Raw genomic sequence first — 26204 nt, 5'->3', positions numbered from 1 at the left:
AATATTCTATATAACTGTATTCAGAGTTCCTCTACAGGGACTCACTGTGTTTGATGGGTTCTTGATGTCGGGCCACACATGGAGCAGTGGAAGAGCAGCAGAGCTCCGTCCTGATACGCAGCCACTCAGCTGATCCAGCTTAGCCTCTCAGCCATCTCATTACTGCACAGCATCTGCTTAGTCTGGTCAAATGCACACAGACACACACACATAAACACATCCTTACATCAGACTGCGCCTGCAGACACGACTCTGGGTGTAACAAAGCACTACAAGACATTGTATCTTCAAAACATTCTGCTTTATTACAGAAGAACTTCAGGTTTTCAATACACTAGTTTCAAAGAGGTACATTCAGCTTAGAGGTTTGGAGTGTTGAGGCTGGAGAAAGCTGGAGGGCTGGAGGTGGCGGGGGTGTCCCTGCTGTGCGACACGTCGCTGCCTGAAGGTGTCCACCTCCACCCCTCACAGACAGCGTCCACAGCCACAGAGCCTCTCGTGCTTTTTTTTTGACATTTTGGTTATCGTACAAAAAGTGGCTGGAAAAAGGTTGCATTAAAAATACAGTTCATTCTTTTTATAGTTTTCATTAGACAGGCAAAAAATTAGATTAACAAGAAAATAGCATCTCTGATGTCACTTAAAGGTTTTTTCATTAAACAAAGCAGGCAGCCCCTCTCGATGCGTCCCCTTACATCCAGTATATCGCCAACACAGTGCAGTCAGAGTAAAAACTGCCTCCTCCGCAAACATCAATAAAACAGACTTTAAAGTAGAAAATAAAGCTGAAATGAATGTACATTTTTCCATTTATAAACAGATCAACATTTACTTTATTTAAATCTCCACTTGGTGGTATGACTGCATGTGCCATTGTGCAGATGCACTGTATCAGATATGTCAGGCTACAATCAGTGGAGCGAAATACAAGACCAGCACTAAAAAGTATTGAGCTGGAGATTTTTTAAACTTTCAAATCAACATACCGATAGATTCTGTAACAAAACTCACGTATCATTGTAGTGACAATTACTCCATAATCAGTTTAAACCAAGAGTTACATCACTGAGCACAAGGAGTGGCACTGGTTCTGAGGCAGATTTGTGGATGTTGGGAGTGTGGGATGGGGGGGGCTGCCTGTCTTTGTAAATATGACAAAGACAATCATGGGATTGGCACGGGCTGACATCAGGGCTGGAGTAACACAGGCAAAACTCAAACGACCGACAAAGCTGACCACTCCTCGCCAATAAAAAAAAAAAAGACTTATGTAATAAAATATACCCTTTGTGAGTAAAATTACACTTAACAATAAATATGCCAAATGGACAATACACGTCCGTGAAGAAAAAAACAAAGTATTTCAAAACAGTATCTTGAAGAGTTTGAAACAATGGCAAGTTTGAATGGAATGTATGAAGCACTACACAGAAGACGTTAAAGGCCGAACAGTCCACAAACAAGGAAGAGGACGGAGTGTGTTGCCTCATGCGAACGGAAACTATGTCGACTCTGCAGGTCTGGAGTTGGTTTTCTTTACATCCCAACTTCAGCGCGACCGAGAAGAAGTACATGAACTAGATGATGGATTAATGAACATACAATAAATACCTCATTTAGGCTCTAGTGCATGTGTATTAAGTGTACAACGTGTGTGGTGACTGTGTGCGTAATGTTCTCAGCCATCAGATATGTGCGTGTGTACGCTCAGACATACTGAATAAACATGTGCTGTCTACGCAATTAAGAAACGGTCCTAAATAGTGCAGGAACCGTCCGACCGAACTACATCAACGGGGTTCAAGTAATTCCGGTACTCTTCACACACACACACACACAGACATATCTCACTTTTCTCAACCAGTACAAGTTGCACAGGACACACGAGAAGTGGTCACTTCCAAGTCACAGAATCGAATCATATTAGGTTCATCTTTTTTTGGCTTTGAGCAGATGCTGTCATACATCTCTTAATTATATACAGTACAACACATATATTAAATATCTCGTCTAAATTGGACTCTCTTAAATTATCTCTGAGGATGGAGGCATAGTTTCATTGCCAGAATAGGCTTGTTGTCTCTAATCTATCGCTCAATCTTGCATACACATACACATGCGCACGCACACACACACTTTTTGGATTGAGTGGTAATATGGTCTGTTTTAGCTCGTCCTGAAAACCGTTCTAACCGTTTGCAGCTCTGAGCTGGATTGAAATCATATTCAGTAACTTCTTCATTTTGAACCCGTGGATGAGAATATTTTCTGGAACACAAGATAAGAATAACCATTGAAAGCGTATTAACTGTAAAGTAGAATAACCTTTTTAAAGTGTAACTAGTGAGAAAGGGATCGTCGTGTCTTTATAAAACTTAGCAGAACACAGTGACTGAACATCAGTGGAGTAAAGCTTTCTTTTGAGCCTTCTTTCATGCAGGTGAACCATTCTTGGAGTGGATATCACAACTGCTTGTTAAAACACAGCAGTTAGATAGAGCTACTGCCAAGGCAGAAGTGTATGCATTCAATTGGAAGCTAGTATTTAAAAAAAAAAAGGAGTAAAAAGAAAGAAAACTCATGCCTGGCATCTTATTAGATATCTTAAAAAATAATGCAGGGCACTGCTCTGCAGGCATGCATGGGGGGTTTAGGAGATTTGGGGATTGAGCAGAGAAGGACGGAGCAGAAACACACAAGTCAAAAGGCTGCTTAATCCCTTTACATCCCACCCCCCCAGTCAGCATCTCTCTCTTTTTCTTCTGATTTTTTCCTCCTCCTCTTCTTCTTCTTCTTCTCCTCCTCCTTTTTTCAGGTCAGCTCCGACCCAACTGGCACGACATCCTGAATGTGGCAGATGCCACTGTTGTTGTGAGTCCTTGCTGCCTTTTACTCACACCCCTTCAGATGCTTGTGCGATATTAGAGAGACTGGTGCATTCTGGAAAACAGAGAAGCAGAAAGATTCAACTTCTGTGTTTTCATTAGAAGCTTGTTCCAACGAGAGAAAAGAGGACGAGACAACTTGAAATCACCCCAAATCAAAACAAATGGTAAGCGGCCACATTTTACTTTATATTATTAGAATTTATCATCTATATTGATCCGTTGAAGCCAAACATGCACATTGAGCAGATAGTTGGGTTCATCTCTGTGGTTTACCTGGATGTTTGTAGGAGGCGACCATCTGAGAGCTACAGGGAGGATGGAAATGAAGGTTAAATAGTGAAAGCTGAGGCAAAAAGCTTTGAGCTAATGCTAAGCAACAGATGTCGGTGGCCCTGGACAGTGATGAGAAGACATTGTGAACAGTGTTCAGACCTATGAACAGGAGGTAGCACAGAAAATGTGAAAACACCTTAAGACGTTCAACACTTCTGCATAGTTTTCTTTATCATTTACCCATGGAGACGTAATATATACAATAATGAATACAGACAAAATATATAATAAACCACAAAACTGTATAATTATATGTTTTTTAAAGATTAATTAAGATACAAGTTTGTTTTTATTGAATCTGTATTCATTCCATGTCCCTCCCATAGGAGTCAAACAGAGCAGAGGCAGTGCTGTGATTGGATGTTTTCTCATTCAACCAAAGCATCAGCCAATAAATGAACACGGATTCTGCCCTTTTTGTCTTGATTGATAAAACATTGTTGATAAAAGTGGATTTGAAAATTTTACCAGCTAGAATGAATTGAATGAATTTGTTGGAATAGTTCATAATGTATCTTTCACATTTTCTTTGTAGATATTTGTATGATTTATTACATAACACATTAAATGAGGAAGGTTTTCCCCATATATACCTGCTGCAGTTTTTAAAGTATTTTGTCTTGGTGTTTCCATTCATTTTGCTGTTTACCCCCTGTGGTTAATGCAGCTGCATTCAGCCTGAGGTTAAGGCAGCATCACATCATGCTCAGCACTCACAAAATACATCAATCATTTTCCAAGAGATTAAGCAGATGACAACCACCAACACAGGTTTGGACGAAACGAGCATGAGGAAACCGCCACGTTACAAACAGCACATGAATATCACATTGGGGTCGTTATAGTCAGTAAAAAAAGTCCCACTAACTGAGACCACCACACACTCAGACAGTTCTTCTTCTTCCGAGATGGACTGAATATAAAAACGTTCCGAATCGGGTTTTTAAAAGCACATGCAGGGGGTAAGCTGGGGTTCAAAGGGAGGCTGAAGGGAGCATGTGTCAAAAAGAAAAGATTAAATCTGCAATATTAGGCCTAGTTATGCATTCATATTAAAGAAATGCACCATTTGTCTTTCGTAGCCAAAGATGTATTAACACAAAACATGGGACTGACGTTGAAAAAGTGCATCTCTTCAGCCGGCCTATGGCAGCTTACACAACACACAGGAGCACAGTGGGTCTTGCTGGATGTGACCGGTTTGTCATTATGCCTGATTCTCTTGTTAAAACCCGGAGTTAGGGTCCAGGACTGCAGGAGAGGTTGGTTGGGAGAAAAAGGCTTTGATTGGCTTAAATGGCCTGAAGATGGACTGGTACCTGCTTAAGTGACAGTATTGGACTCATCAGAAAAGGTTCTCATGAGCAGGGGTCTGGCTGAAGACCGGGGAGACTGGAGTCCCCCCACGCTCGACTGAACCAGCTTCTTCTAGAAGGGTGAGGCAAGAGACACCAATGACATCACTACACTGAGAGAACCATACACACTTTGTCTCTCTGTCTCCTGCACACTTACAGACATACACAGGGAACAAACATACAAAGACTCAAAGACTGGACAGGTGGATGATGAAATTCAGTCCGGCTGCCTTTTCAGGATACCTTCTCCTTGCAATAATAATTTCCAGATTTCTTGACTATGACTATACTTCTTGACTATGACTATACTATGACTATAACAAACAAACACATACACACACACTCACACACAGCAACAAAATGCAGTGGCCTGCAGGGATTGTGGTGAGGATCTAGGATGAGGTTAACTTGAGCCTCATGCAGGTAAGTTTGGTTGTTTTAACGTGCTGCATTCATCTAACTGGACATGCGGAGGCAGCAGGCACTGGAGCAGCACAGGCAGCTGGGAGGAGACTGACTGAAACAACTGGACAGACAAGGATGGAAGACTGACTGCACGCTTTCATGGACACATGGTCCTACTCCACACTGCTGTCAGAGCTGGGCACATCCCAACGATCAGTATTGCTCCTAATTTTCATAAACATAGATCTAAAGAAAAGCATTTAAGTCAAGTTTTAAATATCAGAGCCTCCAAGGATTGCATTCCTAAGGTAGGTATAATAAAAGTAGTGATAATCTGATTAATCTGAGCTAATCCCTCCTACTGAGTGGGGACTGTAAACAACTACAGAACACCAGCCTGAGTTATTTGAGAGGGGAAGGAAGGAGTCTAACAGTGGGAGAGGAAGGACACAACAGGTAGGAAACAAGCAAGACTGGCAGACACAGAAAACTCTGCAGGAACAGTCTCAAGTATAAGAGCTGACAGAAAGAGAGAAAGACCTCAGTCACTCCACGAGAAACTGTGAGTGCTGGCGGTCTGCGACAACATGAAGATAGTGGATGTCCCCGAGGAAGGAAGGCGATGTTTCATCTTTAGGGAGACAGGTCCAGAGGGGAAGAGAGAAGATAGCAGAGGGTGAGACAGAGTGAGAGGACCAAAGCAGTAGCACTTGTTAGAAAAACAAAGTTAGAAATGATTAAAAACAAAATAGATAAAAGGGGAGGATGTTCTAAAATACAATAACAACCATTATGTAATCCTGTGGACTGTTGACACAAACAAGATTGTCAAATTTGTATGCATCTTATGATTGATTCTGCGACTTTGCTAACTTACAGATACTTTCAAAAAGAAATGAAAACAAACACATATGCATTGTAATAAGTACATATTGTACAAAATGTATTTTTGGCTGCCTTCAAGTTTTTGCAGATAAAACAATTTGTTGTGTGGAACACTCCCAAAAGCACACGTATACCCCCAAACATTTCCAGCTGTGTGGAAATCACATTAGTCTCATGGGGAGCTAATTGAAATGACAAAATACATCTGGGAAAGTATTCTTCACTTCACTTAAATTAAAGCATCCCTGCAAAAAAAAGCCTGCGTGGGATATAAAAGCTTGGACTTAAAGATGCAGTGGGAGAAAAATATAAGTCCTAATCATGTGTCCCTGCATCAATAGTTGCATTATCTCTTGGTGTCCACCAAATATTTATATTGTCAATTCTTTTAAAACATTTTGATGACATCTTTTCTAAGTAGTTAGCAGAGTACTTTCATGGATCAGAGGTGTGAATTAATTTGTCAACACTTTGTTTACATCTCAAAAGAATAGCTGGTGTGAAATGTATTAATTTGAGTGGAGTCTTCTACAGTGAGTCATTGCTCTGTAAATACAAAGGCACTTAAGAGTGAATAGGATTTTATTCAAATTCCTCCCATAACTATATCAAGGATGAACTCAGTTATTAAGAACCGATACATTGAGAAAACAAATGCATAAAATTTGGGACAGAGAGTTGGCAGAAAGCGAAAGAGACAGACAAAGAGGGAGAGAAAGTGAAGAAGAGTGCAAATGTGTGTGTACCTGTCGAGTGTGGGGGCTGCGGGTCTTGCGGAACACCACAAGCAGGATCTCTGGCAGTAGACTGAGCAGGACGAGGAGGATGATCACCAGCCAGGCTGACACTGAACTCAGCATGTTGGCAAACACAAAGTACAAACGCTGCTGGCTCAGGAAAGGCCTGCAGGAAAGAGAACACTCACTCACTGACTTGGCTGAAAGAGCCACAGGGGTCACATAGAAATGAAACATAATAGGTGAACTACAATGACTACTGAATACATAAGATAAGTAATTTTGAATTGTTTTCTAACCATATTGTTCCTCCCCAGAGGAAGCTGAAAAACACATAGAAAGCCAGAGATCCCCAGATCACAAAGTGGTTGATCCACGTCCAGTGTCGCGTGTCCAGAGCAAGCTAAAGCAAAAAGCAGAGAAAAGTCAATGATTGCACAAAGTCAGTTTTCTGAAAGTTAATGTGAAATGCTGTGCTAATGATGCACCATTTCATTAGATTAGATAAATAGGGAGGGATGTTTTTTTTTACCTTTAGTGTGACGGTGAGGACAAGGACAGTGAAGACGATCGTTCCATATGACCAGTTTCCAAAAACCTGGATTTAAATAAGACAAATGAGCAGATGTACTTAGGAGAAAAGGCTTCATCAAGGAATTTAATAGCATGCTTTAGAAGGTGTATTCCATCAGAGAACAAACCTGGCCATTGTCCTGTAGAGCTGGGTTACTGAACAGAAAGCGAACACCAAAGAAGAAGAGCAAACCATGGAAGACTCCCAGCAATGTCCAGTAGAGGAATGGCCTCCAACGTAACATGGCATTCTTGGCAATCTCTCTAAGAAACAAAATAAACAAGAAAGATGAACAAACTTATTTTGATGTCTCTTTGAAAAAAACTCTATGAAACTATGAAAAGCATAAAACATTTTTCTCTGAGAATATTAACGACCCCAAAAAAATGAGGTGCACCATCACATAGATTAAGGTGACTGTGGTTTTAATGGGTTTATAGTTTTTATATACAAGGACATATCTGGTTAACTGTGACAGCAATACAATAGAAATTATAGATGGTGGACAAAAGAGTACAAAAGAGCCCATTAGTAAAAATGTGTTACAGAAGCTGAAATGTCCAGCTTCAGCAGAGGGACTGTGTAACTTGACCGTTCTCCACTTTCTTTTCTTCATCTTTAAAGACCCTAGTAACAATTGGCCATTTAATCATTTTATCCAGTCTTTACTCCATAAACAGCAATCCTAGATCTTAAAGACAACATCTTAATGAACCATGACGTGTACTGCAGATAAGTGAAGGTTCACACGTTCACCTGTAGAGGGTAGCATTGTCCAGCAGATCCTGAATGCAGATGTGCTGCTCCAAGAGGCTGTAAGCCAGGATGGGCATAGAGGTGAAGCAGATGTTGTACATCGTCAGATAGACCGCACCATACAGGGGCTGGGGAGTATGGGAGCAGGAGGTGGGAGTGAAGGACAAGGGAAGGTAAGGAGGAGGAGGAGGAGGAGGAGGAGGAGGGTGGGTGGGGCAACCAAGGGTTAATATTATGGAGAGGACAAAACTCATACACACCTTCATACTTACATACAGTATGTCATATATGCAAGCTTGTATACATCTTTCATGTACTTATGAAAGATCTAAGCTGGGGGCCTTGTGGCATGAGGGGGAATAACCTATTCACCCACACCTTTTACAAACAGACATACCAAAACATAATCAATTACCTTAATAAAGACAGTATTTGTATAAATGTAATGAACTGATAATATATTTCTGTGTCAGGAGCAGTTTTCATATGAGAAAAGTACCATAAAACATTCTTAATTTAAAGCCAAGTGAATTCATCAATGAGCTCCACACACAAAATCAGTGTGTTTTCAACAGTGTGACTACTCACACGTAAGCCATACACATGCCACCATGATTACATTCTGTTCACATATGATGTACCACGGTGGCAGAGCTGACATATGTCTGAATTATTTAACAGTGGTATGAAATCTAAGTCACTATATATAAACATATCAGACAGGGCTCAAACATTCCGGGGGCAGAGAGGGAGGGGCAGTCTAACAAGAAGGAGTCTGGCATTCAGGAGCACAAGGACATGTGGATTCAAGGGACACCGCCTCCTTTCATGTTCAGAACATCTTTGAACCTCAAAGGCCTCGGGACATACTCACTTGCTGGGAATAGCCGCAGAAGAACTGGTACAAAAACTGAGGTAAGATGAAGCAAAGGTTCTGCAGGGAAAACAGAGAAAGAGAACAGGCTCACACTGATGGGAGAAAAAAAACATCAAAGAACATCAAATGGATTCCTAAGTAACCACATAATTAAAATGTAGGTACAAAAATAAAAAAAATGTTATCCTCAGTTCAACCTAAAAATCAGTTCAACATGTTAAGAAGATAATTTCTGTCAAATCTGTTTCTCTTTATCACATCATGTGAGTTAGTTTGTGAGATTCAGGCTTTGCACAAAAACACTAAGACAGTTCATAGCCTGAGGACTGATAACAAGTTAATGTGACTGAAGCATCTGTTCCTCCTACCTTGTAAAAGAAATACTGCACCAGGTGTGCAATGCGAACATAGTAGAGATGCCCATGAGCCAACAAAAGTTTCTTGAGGTGCATGAGTTTGGGGATGGCATAATCGCTGTTCCTCACTGCCTGCCGGCCCTCTTTACCTTTAATGCCTGAAACACCAAGAGAAGTCACACATCACCTTCACTAAAATGTGACACTTTCCTCCATTGAAATTAATGAAAGATATGTTAATCAGAATCAGCTCCATCATGGGATTTCTTACCAATGCCAACATGAGCTTCCAAGATCATGCTGACATCGTTGGCACCATCTCCAATGGAAAGAGTGATTGGGTTGCCTTTTGAGTTCTTCACCATTTTAACTATCTGTATATGGAGCAAGAAATGGGGGCAACATTCAAAAGCTGCCAACTATTCACTGTAAAAAATATTATTTTCAATTATTTAAGGAGTACATATTTTCCACATCTTAACCGATAGTTCTGACCTGTGCCTTTTGTAGAGGAGCCATGCGGCAGCAGAGAACAGCTGTGCAGTTCTGACAGATCTGCAGGAACAGGCTCTTGTAGAGTCTTGCGTTGGACTCAGTGGAGGGGTTGAGCACCATGGACAGAGTAGCTCCATCTATGATAAAACCATAGTCTTGGTTTGATGAAGACCAGCTCCTTTAACACCGAGAAGAGAAACAGGTTTCAAGTTTTTATCATCAGTAAGATTTAGAACGATTGTGTTAAATAAGAGCATGTCAACAAATCGAGAAACCAACCTGGTGACGCCTGCTTTAGCTGGTGGGGCATCCTGCACAGTTTTTTTATGATATTCAGTCAAGAGGTCATGCAGTCGTTCCTCGCGCCTCCTTCCTCCATCGTCCAGAGTGCGCACTGTTAGTTCCAACAGCTCTGTATTTCTCTGGAACAGTCTACAAGCATAACAAGTGGACTTTGCGGTCTCCATCTTGTCCCCCGTTAGGACCCAAACCTTCATGCCTGCCCCCTGCAGGGCCTCCATCGTCTCTGCAGCCTCCTCTTGAAGCCTGGGGGAGAAGAGCAATAGAAAGTCAGATACTTGAAAGGTTATTACGATAACTCCAAGAAACAAAGCCTGAGCAAGGCTGTTGATTTTCTAGCAAAAATGCTACTTAAACAAGGTTGAGCCTAACTCAAACAGGAGTCAGAGGGAGCTGTGCGGCATATATTAAAAGGGGGTATAATTCAAAATACATCTTTTTTTTTTAATAAATGCACTTTGATGTAATTTTTTTAAATGTCAATGTTACTTGTAAAACAAAATCTGCTGCCTATTTTAAAAACATTGGATTGTGGAAGAGTGCCTGTTGGACCACAGAAGGAAAAAGTGGCTTTTAATTGGCACCACAAATTACAAATTAGCAATTTCATAATGGACAAAACACTACCAGGAATCTAGTAAAAGCATCTGATGCAAAACAACTGCAACTGTTGAAGTTACACAAACAATATGTCACAACACAGACAGGTATTTCTTTCCTAAGAATAGTAAGTCAGAACAGGAAGTTTGTCCCAAGTTTATTTCTGTCTTCTGCAAACGTATGGTCTATTCTGAGATGTCTTTATGTAAGAGCATTTTAACATTTAAAAATCTTGGCACTGATCTGTAATTAGATGGAGGGGAGAGGAGGGACAACAGCAGCATACAGCATTACAAACAACTTCAGCAGATTCATATGTGTGAGCTGTATGGTGCTGTGCCTTGTATGAACACCCACCGATCCTCTACAGCAGTGGCTCCTATCAGACTCATCCCAGTCTCCAATTGGTTGTAAACAGCCATGAGCCTCTCTTCTCTGTCCTGCAGAGCCAGTCTAGCTTCCTTCAGTCCTTTATCTGCCTGGTTGTACTCCTCTGCACTGAGACATTTGTAGGCCACACACAGAGTCCGGTAGCCCTCCTAAACAGTTAAAAACATGTTACCAAAACGAAGAAAACAAAACCTGTCCCAAAATCACTGTAATCTTAAATTAAAACCCATCTGACCCTTGAATAAAAAAGTACTCACCTTTGCATTACGCTCCACATGCATGCGGATCTTTTCAACCTCTTCCTGTCTGACACGGGGGAAGATGGACGAGTCCGCTCCCTTACAGAAGAGGATTGTATCACCTAGAGACAAAAAAACAAACATAAACATACCGACACACAATGTGGTGAGGGCTGAGAGCCTGTAATCAATCACAGTCCCTGCAATGAAGCAGACAGTCATCTCAAGCTCACCTGATTTGGATCTGACTATTACACTCATTCGCCTTCTCACTGGGTCAAAGTTCAGCACGTGGAGTAGTTCATACCTTTGGGATGTACACAAATAAAATTACAGTTATAGTGCATAAGAATAAATGGAAAAATATGGCCAAAAAAAGTTGCCTATATAATTACAGACTTACATTTCAACATCGTTGTTCCTGTTGCGAATTTTCATGGTTTTACTTTCAAGACCCAGAAATGTGAAGCCGTACCTGCAGATGGAGACAAATCATCAAAAATGTGTCACATCTGTGTTACATTAATTAATGTAATGTAGTGAAGAAATTTAAACCTATCTACAATTTTGGAAAATGCATTTGTGATATTCATATTCTGTTATGTCGCCATTTTAATCACTTAGTCATAATAGCCCATCTCTTACCTCATGGCACCCTTGACCAGAGCAACTTCATCAGGTGAGGAGGCTATTAGGCCTGGTGGTGGATGAATGACCTCTCCATCCAGCCCTAAGCCATCCACCTGGTCTGTCAGTCCGTCCACTTGGTCTTGACTCTGCTCTGTCGACTCCTTCACCTGGACTGTGTGGCACAGGCACAGGGCTCGCAGAAACAGCTCTTCCCTCTCCTGATAACACAACATGAACATGGCTTAATACAGTAAAAATATGGCATATGATGTGTTTTTTTTAAATGCATAAATAATAACTATAATAAGTTAATTTTAAACAAATATCAATCATTTAATATCTTGATAATACATTTACAGGCCCACGTAGAGCCATAAACAGTAGCTGGAGTTTAGATCCCTGGATTTACAACCATCTTATTAAACTGACCTCTTGTAAACATACAGGACATGCTAATGTGCAACAGTCTCTGAAGTGGAATCAGGTGCTCGTGTCAAGAGCACACAGCCAGTTTGCTCCCCCTCCATATTAAGTGCATATGTTGACATGTCAAACGGGACTATACATGGGTGACCTGAGAAGGGCCTTCCTGAGCAGCGAGCTATGTAATGAGCATATGTTGCTGCTTGTGTGACTTTTACAACAGATGGAGGGACACCACAACACCCACCCTGCCAGCTTTCTGCTGTAGTTTGCTCACAGGTCCATCTGTGACACAGAAACCGTCCAACTCGTCTTGGTACTTGTACTGGAAGCCGTCGATGCAGCACTCGATGAACTCCATGTTATTCTGAGTGAGGGTGCCCGTCTTGTCAGTAAAGACATACTCCACCTGCAGGAAACGTGATAAAAATACATGACAGACAGCCATAAACATTCAGGTGCCCATTTAACAGGTTCCAACAATAAGAATAGGAAATTGCTTCCAGAGAGAATTGCCGTGCGTTAATCAGTTTAACGAAGCATCAGCTTTGATTGAGGTAATCATTTTGCAGACCAAGTGTGACTGATGTATGGCAGCAGTATAGGTGCCATAAAATAGAGACGTAAGGATAGCACCGCAAGCTAATGTTATCATAAGCAGCTTATGTTTTACAGTTGCAGTTATGATCAGTGTTGAAACCATATTTTTGCTTGACTCAATCTTACCCGACAATTTAACTTTTTTAACAAATAAAGCATTAAATTAAAATGACCCTTTTCACTTATTAAAGAAACTTTTAAATGGTGCCTTTGAATGTATTAGATAAGAGTGATTTAAGTGAAAAATACTTTTTTAAATAACTTATTTTTAATATATTTATTTATAAATGTCATTACTCTGAATTTTTCAAAGGTTAATTAAAATAATTAGCTGTTTAAAATTTTTAATGGGAATGCCGAATTTACAAAAATCCATTTCCTAATAGACACATTTCTGCCATTTAAATGAATGATTTTCTTTGGTCCATTCCTGACCTGTCCCAGCTCCTCGTTGAGGTCTGAAGTGTTGACCAGTGCCCCTTCCTCGATTTCTGGGTCAAAGAAGTCCTGGTCCCATGTGATGAAATAGGATCCCAAAAACTTTTGCATCTCAACCGTCACGTACATGGACACTGGAATGATGAAGTTGAAGAGCACCATGAAGGACAGGAAGTCGGTGAACATCTTAAGGTACTGTTGGGGAAAAAAAGAGAACACATGTTGATGTTATAATTCAAATCTCTGAGAACACGGCACCTTTCTGAAAGAAAAGATGGTAGAGCGCATTGATTCATTAAGCAATAAGACATATTCATAACTAAGATTAAATTAAGTACATATACATCATGTCTGTGGTCTGTGATCAATAAATCACATTGTTAAACAGTATGCTGTCATCAGGTAATGCGCCACTTGTATCTACAACTTAAATTAAAGCTAACAGGCAAGATTTGATGGCAGCGTTGACCTTTCGCTACATTACACCCCTTGTGGATAAAATCCACAGTGCCTCAGTTTGGAATCAGTAATCTTACATTGCCCGAACAACAAAACATGATGCAATCACAATGTTTTATCACCATGTTCGCAGTTCATTGAAGGCCAGGGCCGAGGGTTAACCACCAATGAAATGGACCATGTCACAGTATAGGTCTGCAGTGGCCATTTTGCTGAGAAGAGTTTTACTGGTGCTGATTAAGAGGCAAGGGCATGTAAAACGCTTTAACGCGGTGGATGGAGCTTTACTCCCAGAAGTTAGAACAACAGCTCACCAGAGGATCAGTATTTACCATTATACACATGATAATATCCTGATGCAATGTTAGCAACACCCATTAGCTATTCTTCTCACAGCAGGGGTAATCCCCATGAAGCTCAACACACGTATTACTCCACGTATTTCACTCCCAGCTGCTAACATTGTAAAAGATGATATATGGTACTACTGTGTAAACAATACTGGAGCCTCTCAGAAACCTGACTTACAAGTCATTGTTTCTAGAAGGACAGGCAGGTTGCTAAATGTGTACTCACTAAATTGGTGTCCTTCTCCTTCTGGGTTTTCTCGTTGTACCAAGGCTCATCTTGTCCGGGTTTTCCCTGCCACACATACTTAAGTGTCGTGCACACTAGGGCCTTGCTCACCAATATGCAAAGGTAAACAAGAAGGAACGCATTGATCGACCTGAAAATAAAAGAGATATCATTAGTGACTATCAAAGATGAATCACATATTTTTTTAATTGTTTACACCTTTTCTTGATGTACTTACTTCTCCACAGCAGAGCGTTTCTGAGACTTTCCCTGGTAGTTGAGAGCCATCTTCGTCTCCATGCCAGTGTAAATTGCAACACCTTGAGAAGGCACGAGAGAAAAGAAAAAGGACTCGTTTTTAGATACTGAGCCATCTTCACTAATTTAATCTAAGTTATTGTAACAACGTCAATATCAGTTGACTCACCACAGATTTTCTGAGTGTTCTTTAAAGTGGCTCCTTTCAGCAGTAGGTTTTCTGGGCCCAAAGACCTGCACAATCACATCAGTACATCAGACAATTCAGTCAAACAGAATCTGTGCAATTCACACACACACACTCCTATTTTCCAAATGGAAACCTGGCAGGCAAGTTGGCATCCACTCTAAAATACGCAGTGACAATACACTGTATGACTGCAGTCTGGGCTTACAACAGTCCCAGTGCTCTTGAGAAGGACACTGGCATTTGTTTGTAAGGCCATTACAAAACAGTCATTGATAAATGCCTGTGGGAGTGCTTTGGAAGCAGTGGCTGAAGCCATGCCAAGCCTGTTTTAATTTTAATGCTTGTCTGCAATTAATGATCAATGGAATAATGATTTGTTGGTGATGCAAAGGGAAACAAATGAGTGCTTAAGCAACTGTGTTGTGATTTTGCTCTCACTTAAAGTGGTCTGAGACGGTTGTGCATGAGTGCTCTCACCTCACTGCAGGCTCCTGGTTATTTGCGTAGATGTGCATACGGCCAACAAATCTGGAACAAAAGCCCATGCATTCTGCTTAACATCACAACAAATCAAGTCATTTAAAAAAAGTACATGAGACATTTGTTTTGCATATTATTAAATCAGTAAAATCTAGAGTTGAGTGGTGAACTTGAGGAATCGAAATTCATTCAGAGGTCATTTACTTCACAAGACATCAAGTACTTGACCTAAAAGCAATTGCAGGGGTTTGGGAGCCAATCATTACAGGTGGTTAGCCTGCAGCCTGCTGTCAGTTTTATTGAGTCTGAATAGTGAGCATTTGGCACCATGGCTTACTTAGCACATCTCAAACAGCATTATGAGGTCTAGCCACATGATAATATTCAAACTCCTTGCCCAAAGGGGGAGCCAAAGGCTGGCTGTTGACTGAGATGAGATTTCTACAAGTGAATAAGAATCAGCTCCATCCCTGCCAAGCAACCCAAAGACTACAGTAAATAATCTGCAAATTTTTAAATTGCAACTATGAAACCAACCAAACAAAGAGTACACAGTATCTTACCAAAACATCTCAACTTAATCTACAAGTTAGTATTAGAGTCACATGGCACATTTTCTACTCGTACTGAGTTAATCCTTTTCCCAACAAAACGACAGGCAATGTTTTCTTGTAGTGTAAATCCTCTGGGACTGTATGATGAGTGCCTACTTGTAAAGGTCAGGCTGTGGCTGTTCACACTCGATGGTGGCGTTGAGAGATTCCAGATCCTTCTCTACGTCTGGCACTGTGTAGTGTGTCTGGACAAGGGGGGAAGAGACAGCGTTTGAGTTGTGAGTACGATCTGACTTGGGTCAAGTGAACATTTTAGCTTCCCCCCCCTACCTCTCAAACAAAGACATTACATAAAACAGGAAGACAAAAGATTCCAAGATAATTTGACACTAAAAATGAACCTACACTTTCCCTGTTTTAAATAGTTATGTCTTGTTTCACTGACTCTAACATCCATATAGATTCACGTCCCTATTATTTAGGAAATAACTTTTTTATATATGGAAACAAGTTCTAAGTTTCTAACCATGCCGTTATCAAAAAAGGGTAAAGCAGTACATCTTACTTTATGGTTGGACTCGCCATCCAGACTTGCTGTGGTAACGAAACATGTGTCATCATCGCGGCACGACTGCAGCAGTATCAAATCACAGGGAAAGGTCTCATCTTCCTCCACCTCCACAACATCTCCAACCTGATCAAAGAAACAACCAAAGTCAACCAAATATCACTAAATACCTTTCACAAATAGCTTCTTCCTACCTCCTTTAAGCACATCCCTAAAGATTTCTTGTCAATTTGTTGTGGCTAATGTGTTTGCAAATAACCATCTACTTAAAAATATAGCATCAATAGAGTAATAAGAGCATCTCTGCAGAGTCCTCTGGCTGACAACTAGTCAATATTCACTCCCATTTAACTACTGTGCAAATAATCTGGTTCTCTTTGGTTTGCTACAATAATGTTGGGTTAGCTTTTGACCCTTGAGCACTATAGGAGGTACCTAACAGTTAGTTTATGCGAGTTCCTGCGATGAGAGCAGCTGTCCAAAGCAGGACTGTTTTCGTTTTGACAGCTGCATGCTGATTCTCAGTGGTGTCACTGAGCACGGGTTGCCATTCAACACAACCAGGAGTCGCTTGGTTCATGTTGAATGGGAAATTATTGTTTAAGGCATTTCTAAGCTTTTGAAAAAGACATACATCTTTGAAAATATTGTTACCTTTGTACACCCTGGACAAATTAATTACTATCACAACCATGTTTGAACGTCTAATCAGTTCCGTAGACAGAGCATTTTTCCCCTGTGCATATATCTCCAAGTCGGTCATGCCAAGCTGCACACATCTTATCTCAAGCCAGGTCTCTAAGGAAATACTCATTCTAGTGGATCTAAGCAAAGATGTGGCAGCTGAAAGGTACCTTGATCTTCTCGCTCTCCTTCCGTATCCTGCGGCCATCCTCTAGCACTGTCACTGGGTACTTATTCACCTCATTGTCAGCCTTGTGCCGTAGCCAGTCCTCATAGCCCTATGGCAACATTTGAAAATCAGTGTGTTATTTGCTCAGTACAACAAAAAGTACAAAATCCATGTGACCCACTTACATACCTTCACACTGTCAATCAACAGGAGAGTGTGAGACATAAAGAAATGCTTATGTGTATGATATAATCTTTATTTTGCATTTGATCGCATTGTAAAAAAATAAAAAATAAAAATAAAAAAAAGACTGCCTGCAGCAGCAGAATTGGTTCAGCAGTGCACTGGAATAGTATACCATGAAAGAATAGTGAGGGTTAGGGTTAGGGTAAAAAAAAAAAAAAAATTCATTGGGCTGCAGCAGCATAGGGCACAAAGCCTAGTGTAGACTTCATAAGTGCTTAAAGATAGTAATGGAGATAGAGGCAATGGTGCAGAGATGCAGAGATGCAGAGGGAGACCACAGTGGGTGCCAAGGCGGAGCTTGAGCCAGAATTCAGGATTACCAGGAAAGGTGATAGGAGGAGAAAGTCCGGTTGATTGATGCAGAGAAATTATGCCAGGTGGACGAGAGGGGGGGAAAGAAGAGGGGAGGCATTCTGCAGATGGTCTGTTGAACTATACAGTTCACTTCTGCCCGACTACAATAGGTTCAGACTACAGGCCACCTTGGTGTCCCACTTCAAAGTCTGGCTGAAGGCAGTCCAGCACTATCAGCACGCACCATATATTTTCACAAGGAAGTCCGCCCACTATTGTGCTAACTAAAAAGCTGAACCTAAAACAATACATTTAAAGCTGTGTTGTGGGAGCAACAGATTCAAAGAAACAGATACTCCCCTTGATCATTTGTATCGCTGTAATAGAGTCTCTCTCTCTCTCTCTCTCTCTCTCTCTCTCTCTCTCTCTCTCTCTCTCTCTCTCTCTCTCTCTCTCTCTCTCTCTCTCTCTCTCTCTCTCTCTCTCTCTCTCTCTCTCTCTCTCTCTCTCTCTCTCTCTCTCTCTCTCTCTCTCTCTCTCTCTCTCTCTCTCCCTCCCTCTCTCCATTTTCATACACTCACAGAGAGCCTACTTCATCTTTTCCCAAATCAGAATCATGCGCCAGCAGAGCACATTAATACAAAACCCAGGAGAGCATTTGTCACATCCTTAATACAAAAATCACATCAAGGGGGTTATGAGGGCAGGGAACTTAGATTGTATTCTATTTGGAGAGGAAGGATATAATGCAATGACAGACAATATGAGGAAATGAGGACAGGGCTAGCCTGAAAACCAACCCAATCAGCAAGCTCAGGTTATTTTATCTTTTAGATGGGTCTCCCCCAGCTCCGTTTAGAAACATTTCCATCCTTCCTGAACCATTTATCCAAAATGGGGCAGGTTTGATACGATGTATGAGAAGGGAGGGCTGCTGAGGCATTTTCATTAGCAACCAAGACGACTGCCACTGGTGTGGCAATGTCTGTTGCATTCACTGTTGTGACAGTATTAAATTAACTACAGTATATCTTCTACAACAGAAAAATAAACAACTGAAGGTTAAGTGCTTCCAGACATTCTTCTTTTACCTCGTGCTATGTCACATGTTTCAGTTTTTTCGCTGTGATTAGTTGGAGGTACTTTTTCTTATGTATTTTTCCTGTCTTAAGGTCGCTGTGTGGCATTTGTTCAAGCTTCTGGACACAGGTTACACTCACATTTGATTTACTATAAACAATAGTTCATTGCCTGATTCAAGGATAGCTGTGACGATACAAATAACGTAGATAGTCATAACAAACAGCCAGTGTTTCCATGTCTCATTGGCACTGAGGTAATAGGAATATACCATGCAAGGCTGTACAGTGGGAGGTTTAGATCACACACTGTGACAGTTTGGTCTGTGACTGTTGATAACTCTACTTGGAAATTGAAAATGAACTGAGAGGTTCCAGACGCATTTGCAAATGCAATTTGGTCTCGAGGTGCCAGGCTAGGACAGAACAGGAAATATCAATTCAATGTTTAATATTATTATTCAGGAGGCAGCGTCTTACCTGCTTGATAGCCGTTACTGTGATCACAAAAAATAAGGGTATGCCACTGGTGACTGGGCTGGTGGGAGTGTCAACTATCACCTAGAGAGGGAGAAAAAAATCCATTTAGAGAAATGCCAAGTTAACAGTCAATGATAAACATATGACCTTCAAACTGAAAAGCTATGCACTGACTGCTATACACCACAACAAAGTCTCACTGCAGCACATGTGCGCCTGTGGTTACAGAGGGAGGAGTGTGTGGTGATGGGTTAGAAGATGGTGCAGGCCCTCTGAATGCTGGGTGTAGTCTGTTTCTGTAAGGCCTACAATTCCCCAAATTCCTTCATCAGTAGGATTTCACAAGATTTCATTTTGAAGGGAGGGAGCACACTGTGTGTGAGGGAATCTGTGTAGCTGCTTTTGTATGTGTATAGCAAGAATAAGTACAGGACCAGTGATCAGGTAAATCCCGAGCAGTTTAGAAGCAGCACATGACCAAGGCTGCCAGCTAAAACCCTAGTGCACAAATGGCTTATGAGTGATTGTGTATTCCTTAAAACCATCATGAGATGGATTTAGTCTGGCATTTCCGATCCTGTAGAATGCAAGCTGGTCTCCCCCTGAGCTCGGGTGCGTATTACAGCTCGCACAGACACGTCACATTAAGCTTGTTGTTATTCGGACCAGAAGCACAACAAGCTTCCAGATAGAAATCAGCTGTGTAAGAGCAAGAGATGTGTTTTGAAGAAATCTCTGGTGTTCTCCTCACCTGTGCTCAGAATGAGAATGAACCAAACCTGCTGCTATCTCAGTAACCACATACAAATACAAACACAGCCACATTCTGTACCCGTACAAACACCCACACACACACACAGAATAAAGGACAAGGGCAGTGAGCTGCTAGCCTACCCAAGCTGTACTGTGATTACAATTAACTGCAGGATAAATCAATTACAAACCTGAGATGGACTAGTGCACATCGACCATTTGGAGGAGTGCAGATTCAGAGGAGAGTCTGCATTATATTTGTAGTAGTTAGCAATTCCAGTGAGACAGAAGTGAAAGTAATAATACTGCCGCAGTAGCCTCACATGCCAGGAGCCAGAGGTGAGAGAATGTGTGTGCGTGTACATCAGGGATGCTATAGAAAGGTATGGGCTAAAAACTGCACCTGGAACACCGCTCTAGGCAATATAGCTACTGTATTATTGAATGTCTCTTGAGAAACACTCAGTTTACCCCAGTCATGTAAGCCCTTCACAGGTTTCTCATGACCACACCTTTAAAGTAGAGCACTTCCTGAAGCACAGATGCAGTGAACTCTGGAGGAAAGCAAAGCAGCACAACATTTTTGTCTCTAATAATATAATGGCAATAACATGACTGGATTGAAATTTGCCTAAAGAAAGAAAAACAGAAGCTACAGGAAGGACTGAGGACAGCGTGTCCCTCTGAAGCAGCAGCCAGATGGCCAAACATGAGAGAAAGCTTCACAAAGCGAAACTTTCAGCCCAAATGCTGTTTGATATTTATACATCTTTGGCACTTCTATGACAATTATGATGGCAAGAGCTCAATAGAAGACTATAAAAAGAGACAAATTATGGCGGTGTGTTTTTTTTTTGGTATCTAAAATAAAAACACTCATCTCACACTACAATAGCTTATGAAATCAATGACATATGTCATTTGGGGATAAGAGTAAGGGTTATATTAAGACAATTAAAGACAACTAAACTTGTAGTTTGTTTCCATACATTCAGTTAGTTTATATTTGCTGATTCACAACAATCACCACCAAACTTCCAGATGGCAAACTACCTTTTCCTCCTCTGCACCAAATGAAAAGCCGAAAGAAAAAAAAAAAATCTCAGCAACGTGAACTGTGTGCGGCTGCTGATGTGCTGGTGTGATATCAGAGCAGCAGAGCGGAGCAGCACAAAGCCCTTCATCTGAGCCGGGAAGTGTGTCAGAATGAGTGACAGAGGCAGGTCCCCGGGCTCCTGGGGCAGCTCTGTGGGCCTTTGCATCCTCCTACCCCTTCACCCTTTCACTCTCCCCCTCCTATACTTTTGCCTTGTGCTCTCTCATCACCCTTTCTCTTGCTCTCTCACAGCGCTCTCTTCCCATTCTATCAAATTCAAGCAAAGACATGCCGGGCTATTTATAGGAGAGTGGTGCTTTTTTATCAGCCTGTGTCTATTTGTGGCACTCAGAGCTACAGAGGGCTTCCTGCTGCTGACGTCAGCAGTGCAGCGCTGCAGAGAGATGGGGGGAATGTGAGACAGAAAGGGGGGAAAAAGAAAGACAGAACGAAAGAGAACAAATGACAACGAGGGAGACAAAACGAGGGGAGGACAGAGCTAGATGGTGCATGACATTTGGCTGTTGCAAGAGAATTTGCATGAAGCCTCTCAGGGAAAGTGAGAAGGTTTATTTCTATGTGTGAGATGCAAAATGAGTGCGCGCAGACTCCGTGTACCTGATTTTTTCCCTCATCTTCTCTCTATGATATAATAGCAGGCTGCACGGGAAAGACTGAGTGGTTGGGATAAAGAGCCGCTCAAGAGAGCCTGGATTAGTGGAGAAACGCCAACCACACTGCAGCTTGGGTAAACACCATCAGCAAACCCAGGACACCCACTGAGTCATACATCACATGCAGCAGCACATACACATTCATACAATGCAGTCACACACAAACAAACACGCTGCACACATCCCACACTGATAATCCTTGTGCTCACATACAGCAAAAGGCAGGTTAGTGTGAGTGATGCAAAACAGGCTCGCTGGTTTACTCCCACATAAGTGTGCTGCATTCGCTCATGGAAATTTCACGTGGTAAGCTCACAACAGTTGGGTAGGTATTGACAATAACTATGATATTTACATATATGAAAAATGAAAATACTAATATCACATTTATAATACAAATGACATTCGGTAAATTATCCAGCACCCCTTATATCAATTACAACAAACAAAGTTAGAGATGATTTTGACAGATTTTTCCCCAAAATTTTAAATGTGGGGTGAAGATCAGATACAGTGACAGTCCTAGTGGAAATAAGGACCAGGGGGGAAAAACACTGCAAATGATCTGCTATGAGTAATGGAATTAATTTGTGGAAGCTGCACGCAGATATGACTCAGTTAGTACAGCGCTGCGCTTCTGGAAGCCCTCACCCTGTGAGTAAATTCAGTCAGTATGCGACTTGAGAGAAGACATCCCTCCTAAGCAGGCCCAACACCAGCACCTGTTTACACTAGTGGGCTATTTGCTTCCATAGTTTAGGTTAGTGCTAAAAAGAGAGGTTATTTTCCATACACATGGATCAGAAGGAGAGGAGAGGAGAGGAGAGGAGAGGAGAGGAGAGGAGAGGAGAGGTCACTTTAGAGCACAGAGCAGGGGAATAAAGATGCCAGTCAATACATTTTAGTCAGTGCCAGCTCACAGTTTCCACTTATGAGAATAGGGCAGCATACACACAACATAAGCTAACAATGACAGATACAAAGACAATTTTAAAAATCACACTATAAGACCAATAAAATCCTCACATACATCTAAGATAAAAACATAAAATTGTGAATAGTGAAAAGTGTGAATAGTCTAAGGTTGGAAGATGTGAATTTTCAATAACCTGCCAACATATTAAATTGACAATGTATTTAGAAAGATGGACTTCTACAGCAAAGTACTTATTAAATTCAACTGTAAAAGTCTGGAAACAAAGTAGGTTGGATTAATGTGCAATCATGACTAACCTTGAAGCATAAGTGTGATTATCTTAATTGATACTTTTTTTTTTTTTTTATTTAATTTGTTTTTATCTTGCCTATCTCATTTCCTAAATTTTTCAGCTTTGTAACAGCTATGTAATTCAGCAGAATTGAGATATGTTAAACAATCAGTAAACCACTACATCTGTACTTATGTTCCATGTGGTCACTGTGTGTGCTGTGTTCACACGGATGGGTTAAAAGCAGAGGATAAATTTCCCCATTGCATGTAGTGCTTGAGTGTGCATATTGCGGGACAATTAAGTAATGTTAATCTTAAAGAAAAAAATCCAACCAAAAAAAGCATCCACACACACAAGCACTGTGCAAGCCTTAAGAAAAGCTGTTGAAGCTCCAGATCAACAGACAAAATAAACATCAATGGATTCCGTATTTGACAATGATAAACAAACGGTTACGTTGTTTAGTTTGAACACCGACAGTCTGTCCTTACCTGCACCAGGAAGATGATAAGAAAGTAGAAATTGGCAATTCTTCTAAACTGCTCGAACAGGTTCTTCGGAAGAAAGTTCCAAACCGTATACTGTGTTAGGTAAACAGAGAAAAACATGCATGTAAGTCACAGAAACTGGTTTTACACTTTGTTGATTACTTTTTGTTGCATAATTTTCCCATTCAGACCTGATGTTTCTCAGGCACACTTAGGGAGGTTAAAGAAAAGAAGGCGAGGGGAGAGAGATTAGAGGCATTCAATATTCAAACACTCTTGCTTGTGTATAGTCTGTCTAAGCTACGGAAGGGGAAGAGGAAAGGCAACTTCAATAGCTCGGAGTCTCTGTTCTTTGTACTGCCCAGGGAGATGGCCCTTGGGGCACCACAGGTATTCCATTGATTCAGATTAGCGATTTATCTCTAATTTGGCTAGCCTTGAATGCAGAGCCAATGAACTTATCAGGCTGGCGACTGTTTGTGGGTTTTTCTCTTCCTTTTTATAGGTGGCTGTGACTGCTGATAACATCACGGCTAAATAAACGCTTTTATCTGCTTGAATCACTGGGAGATGGCTTGACAATACCCTGTAAGCAACTTTGTGCCACAAAACAGTACCAGGGTGAAAAACACAAATACATACACATGCATTCACACACACACGCACACACACACACACACGCACACGCACACACACACACACACACACACACCTGCAGAGAAACAGCAATAGGGCAGTGTTTATGAAGGGGAATGTCTGCATGGGGAGAGCGTTGAAATGCAGAGGCAGCAGAATGACCCATCTCATTTTGCCAGAGAGAAAAGAGAGAGAAAGTAATGAGAAAAGGGGGTGCAGCGGTGAGGGTGGCTGAGTGTGGTGATGTAGCAACGAGAGCAAGAGGGAGAGGCGGAGATTGGTCATTGAAGAGTGCAAAAGCAACAAGATGATGGAGGGCAGAGGCATGGAGGAGCGTAAACCCCACAGCCAGGGTAATTAAGGACTGTTTACCCTGACATACTGGCCGGAGCCAATTGATAGGCCCATCCTCACTGGGACCCTCTGCACCACTATAAATCCTCAGTTGTCTTACTCTCACACCGCTTCTTTCCCCTCATCACTTTCACCCTTCATATTCAGAAGCCAGCCAGCCAGCACCTGGCCGAGCCGGCTGCTGACACAGGGCTGAGGGGTGACATTTGGACATGGGTGGAGTATAATCTATCGGAGCCTAGGGGGAAACAGCCAAATTGCCCACCCTGCCAGTACATTAATAGCACCCATGTATTTCACTGCTACAGCCAGTACGGACAAATAATCTGCCTTCTGTTGAGAGAGCAGGACAAGCATGTGGACAGGCAGTGGGAGGAGGGATACAGGAAGGAAGGCATGGGAATGCACACGCTGAGCTGAGAAAGAAAGGTAAAAGAATGTCATCTTGGTGTATGGCCAGACTGGTTGGTACATGCTTCTTACCTTTGCGGACACAATCCTGTTATCACAGAACTTGGGTGGGATGATGGGCTCATTGGAGGAGCCTGACCGATGTCCAACATAGATAGTCCGACTGTCTGCTCTTCTCTCATCTCTGCCGAGCTAGAGGAGAAAGCAGAAGGGGAGAGTGGACATGGGGAAAAGGAGAAAGGAAAGGGAGGTTAGTAACTCTTGACTCTTCTTTTCTCTTAAACAGATATCACACATTGGGTAACCCACAATCTCCATGGCAGAATAACAATAGTTTTTTTAAAAATCAAGAATAAAGTATTATTCCAGGTGCAATTGGCGAAAATTTGTTTTGGGTTTTTAAACCTTGCAATGGTAAAGAAAGTGATATATTCCTGGAACTACCCCTGGAACTACCCCTTTTTCCAGATCCATGCCAAAACTAAATTGGTTCCTTCTTGGCTCATGTCTCTATCCTTCCACCAACCTCTTAAAATGGCTAAGAAAATAAAAATGTGCATCATACAAGAAAAAAATGTACTTGAAGTTGAGCCAAAGAAATCAACCACAGTCTGTTGGGGATGTAGAAATAAATCGATGAAAACAAAACTCTTGTTTAATAGTGTGTTGTTATTTCAGATGCAGCAAATACACTTCGATCACAAAGGACTTCTTGTGGCCACAAAAACTCTCTAGCCTTAAAAGGTCTAAATTCCACTCAGAGGTCAAGAATTAAAAGATTAGAATTTCTACTGTGGTGCAGAACATTAAAAAAAGACTTGAAAAGCACTCTACCAGAAAACTGTTGAGCACAAGCCAATAATTCAGTCAGGGGACAAAGAAAAAGTATGGCAAGGGTCAACGGGCCAAAATGGTGATTGTGTGGGACTGTAACTTAATTTCTTCTCTCCCAGGTGGTCACTTGCCAAAGATAAACAAGTAATAAATGTCAGCAGCCAGGAGGAAAAAATGCTGTGCTCAGAATTACAGGGTTGAGCTACCTTCTTGTGATGCGCGCGCACACACACACACACACACACACACACACACACACACACACACACACACACACACACACACACACACACACACACACACACACACACACACACACACACACACACACACACACACACACACACACACACACACACACACACAGTTTGAAAGAGAGATCGCTTCAGCAACCGGATCAGGAGCCAGAGTCACAAAAGATGTCGC

General features: G+C 41.5%; 1 protein-coding gene across 8 annotated transcripts in view; it reads right to left on the bottom strand.

Moving 5' to 3' along the window:
* Positions 1–279: 279 nt before the first annotated feature.
* atp11c (ATPase phospholipid transporting 11C) overlaps positions 280–26204 on the bottom strand; it is a 39475-nt gene continuing 13550 nt past the window's right edge. Inside the window, exons 2-31 of one of the 8 annotated variants that reach the window (XM_034597303.1) lie at positions 25017–25136; positions 23547–23636; positions 19322–19402; positions 17224–17331; positions 16367–16495; positions 15958–16046; positions 15245–15295; positions 14747–14811; positions 14558–14639; positions 14320–14470; positions 13282–13479; positions 12494–12655; positions 11839–12041; positions 11597–11668; positions 11427–11500; positions 11212–11315; positions 10922–11103; positions 9944–10210; positions 9665–9842; positions 9441–9543; positions 9182–9327; positions 8811–8870; positions 7937–8064; positions 7308–7443; positions 7139–7204; positions 6906–7009; positions 6616–6772; positions 5525–5615; positions 3162–3193; positions 280–2940 (exon numbers count right to left, since the gene is read on the bottom strand). In XM_034597303.1, the coding sequence (XP_034453194.1) occupies positions 5526–5615; positions 6616–6772; positions 6906–7009; positions 7139–7204; positions 7308–7443; positions 7937–8064; positions 8811–8870; positions 9182–9327; positions 9441–9543; positions 9665–9842; positions 9944–10210; positions 10922–11103; positions 11212–11315; positions 11427–11500; positions 11597–11668; positions 11839–12041; positions 12494–12655; positions 13282–13479; positions 14320–14470; positions 14558–14639; positions 14747–14811; positions 15245–15295; positions 15958–16046; positions 16367–16495; positions 17224–17331; positions 19322–19402; positions 23547–23636; positions 25017–25136 (3396 nt within the window). In that variant the 3' untranslated portion in view covers positions 280–2940; positions 3162–3193; position 5525. Of the gene's footprint in view, positions 2941–3161; positions 3194–4540; positions 4650–5524; positions 5616–6615; positions 6773–6905; positions 7010–7138; positions 7205–7307; positions 7444–7936; positions 8065–8810; positions 8871–9181; positions 9328–9440; positions 9544–9664; positions 9843–9943; positions 10211–10921; positions 11104–11211; positions 11316–11426; positions 11501–11596; positions 11669–11838; positions 12042–12493; positions 12656–13281; positions 13480–14319; positions 14471–14557; positions 14640–14746; positions 14812–15244; positions 15296–15957; positions 16047–16366; positions 16496–17223; positions 17332–19321; positions 19403–23546; positions 23637–25016; positions 25137–26204 lie in introns of those variants that run through there. The other 7 variants (XM_034597300.1, XM_034597302.1, XR_004615117.1 and 4 more) reach the window with 7 other exon arrangements.

The sequence above is a fragment of the Hippoglossus hippoglossus genome, chromosome 10 (genome assembly GCF_009819705.1).
Source record: "Hippoglossus hippoglossus isolate fHipHip1 chromosome 10, fHipHip1.pri, whole genome shotgun sequence".
NCBI lineage: Eukaryota > Metazoa > Chordata > Actinopteri > Pleuronectiformes > Pleuronectidae > Hippoglossus > Hippoglossus hippoglossus.
Note: the sequence above shows the minus strand (reverse complement) of the source record. Positions and strands in the feature narration are given on the sequence as shown.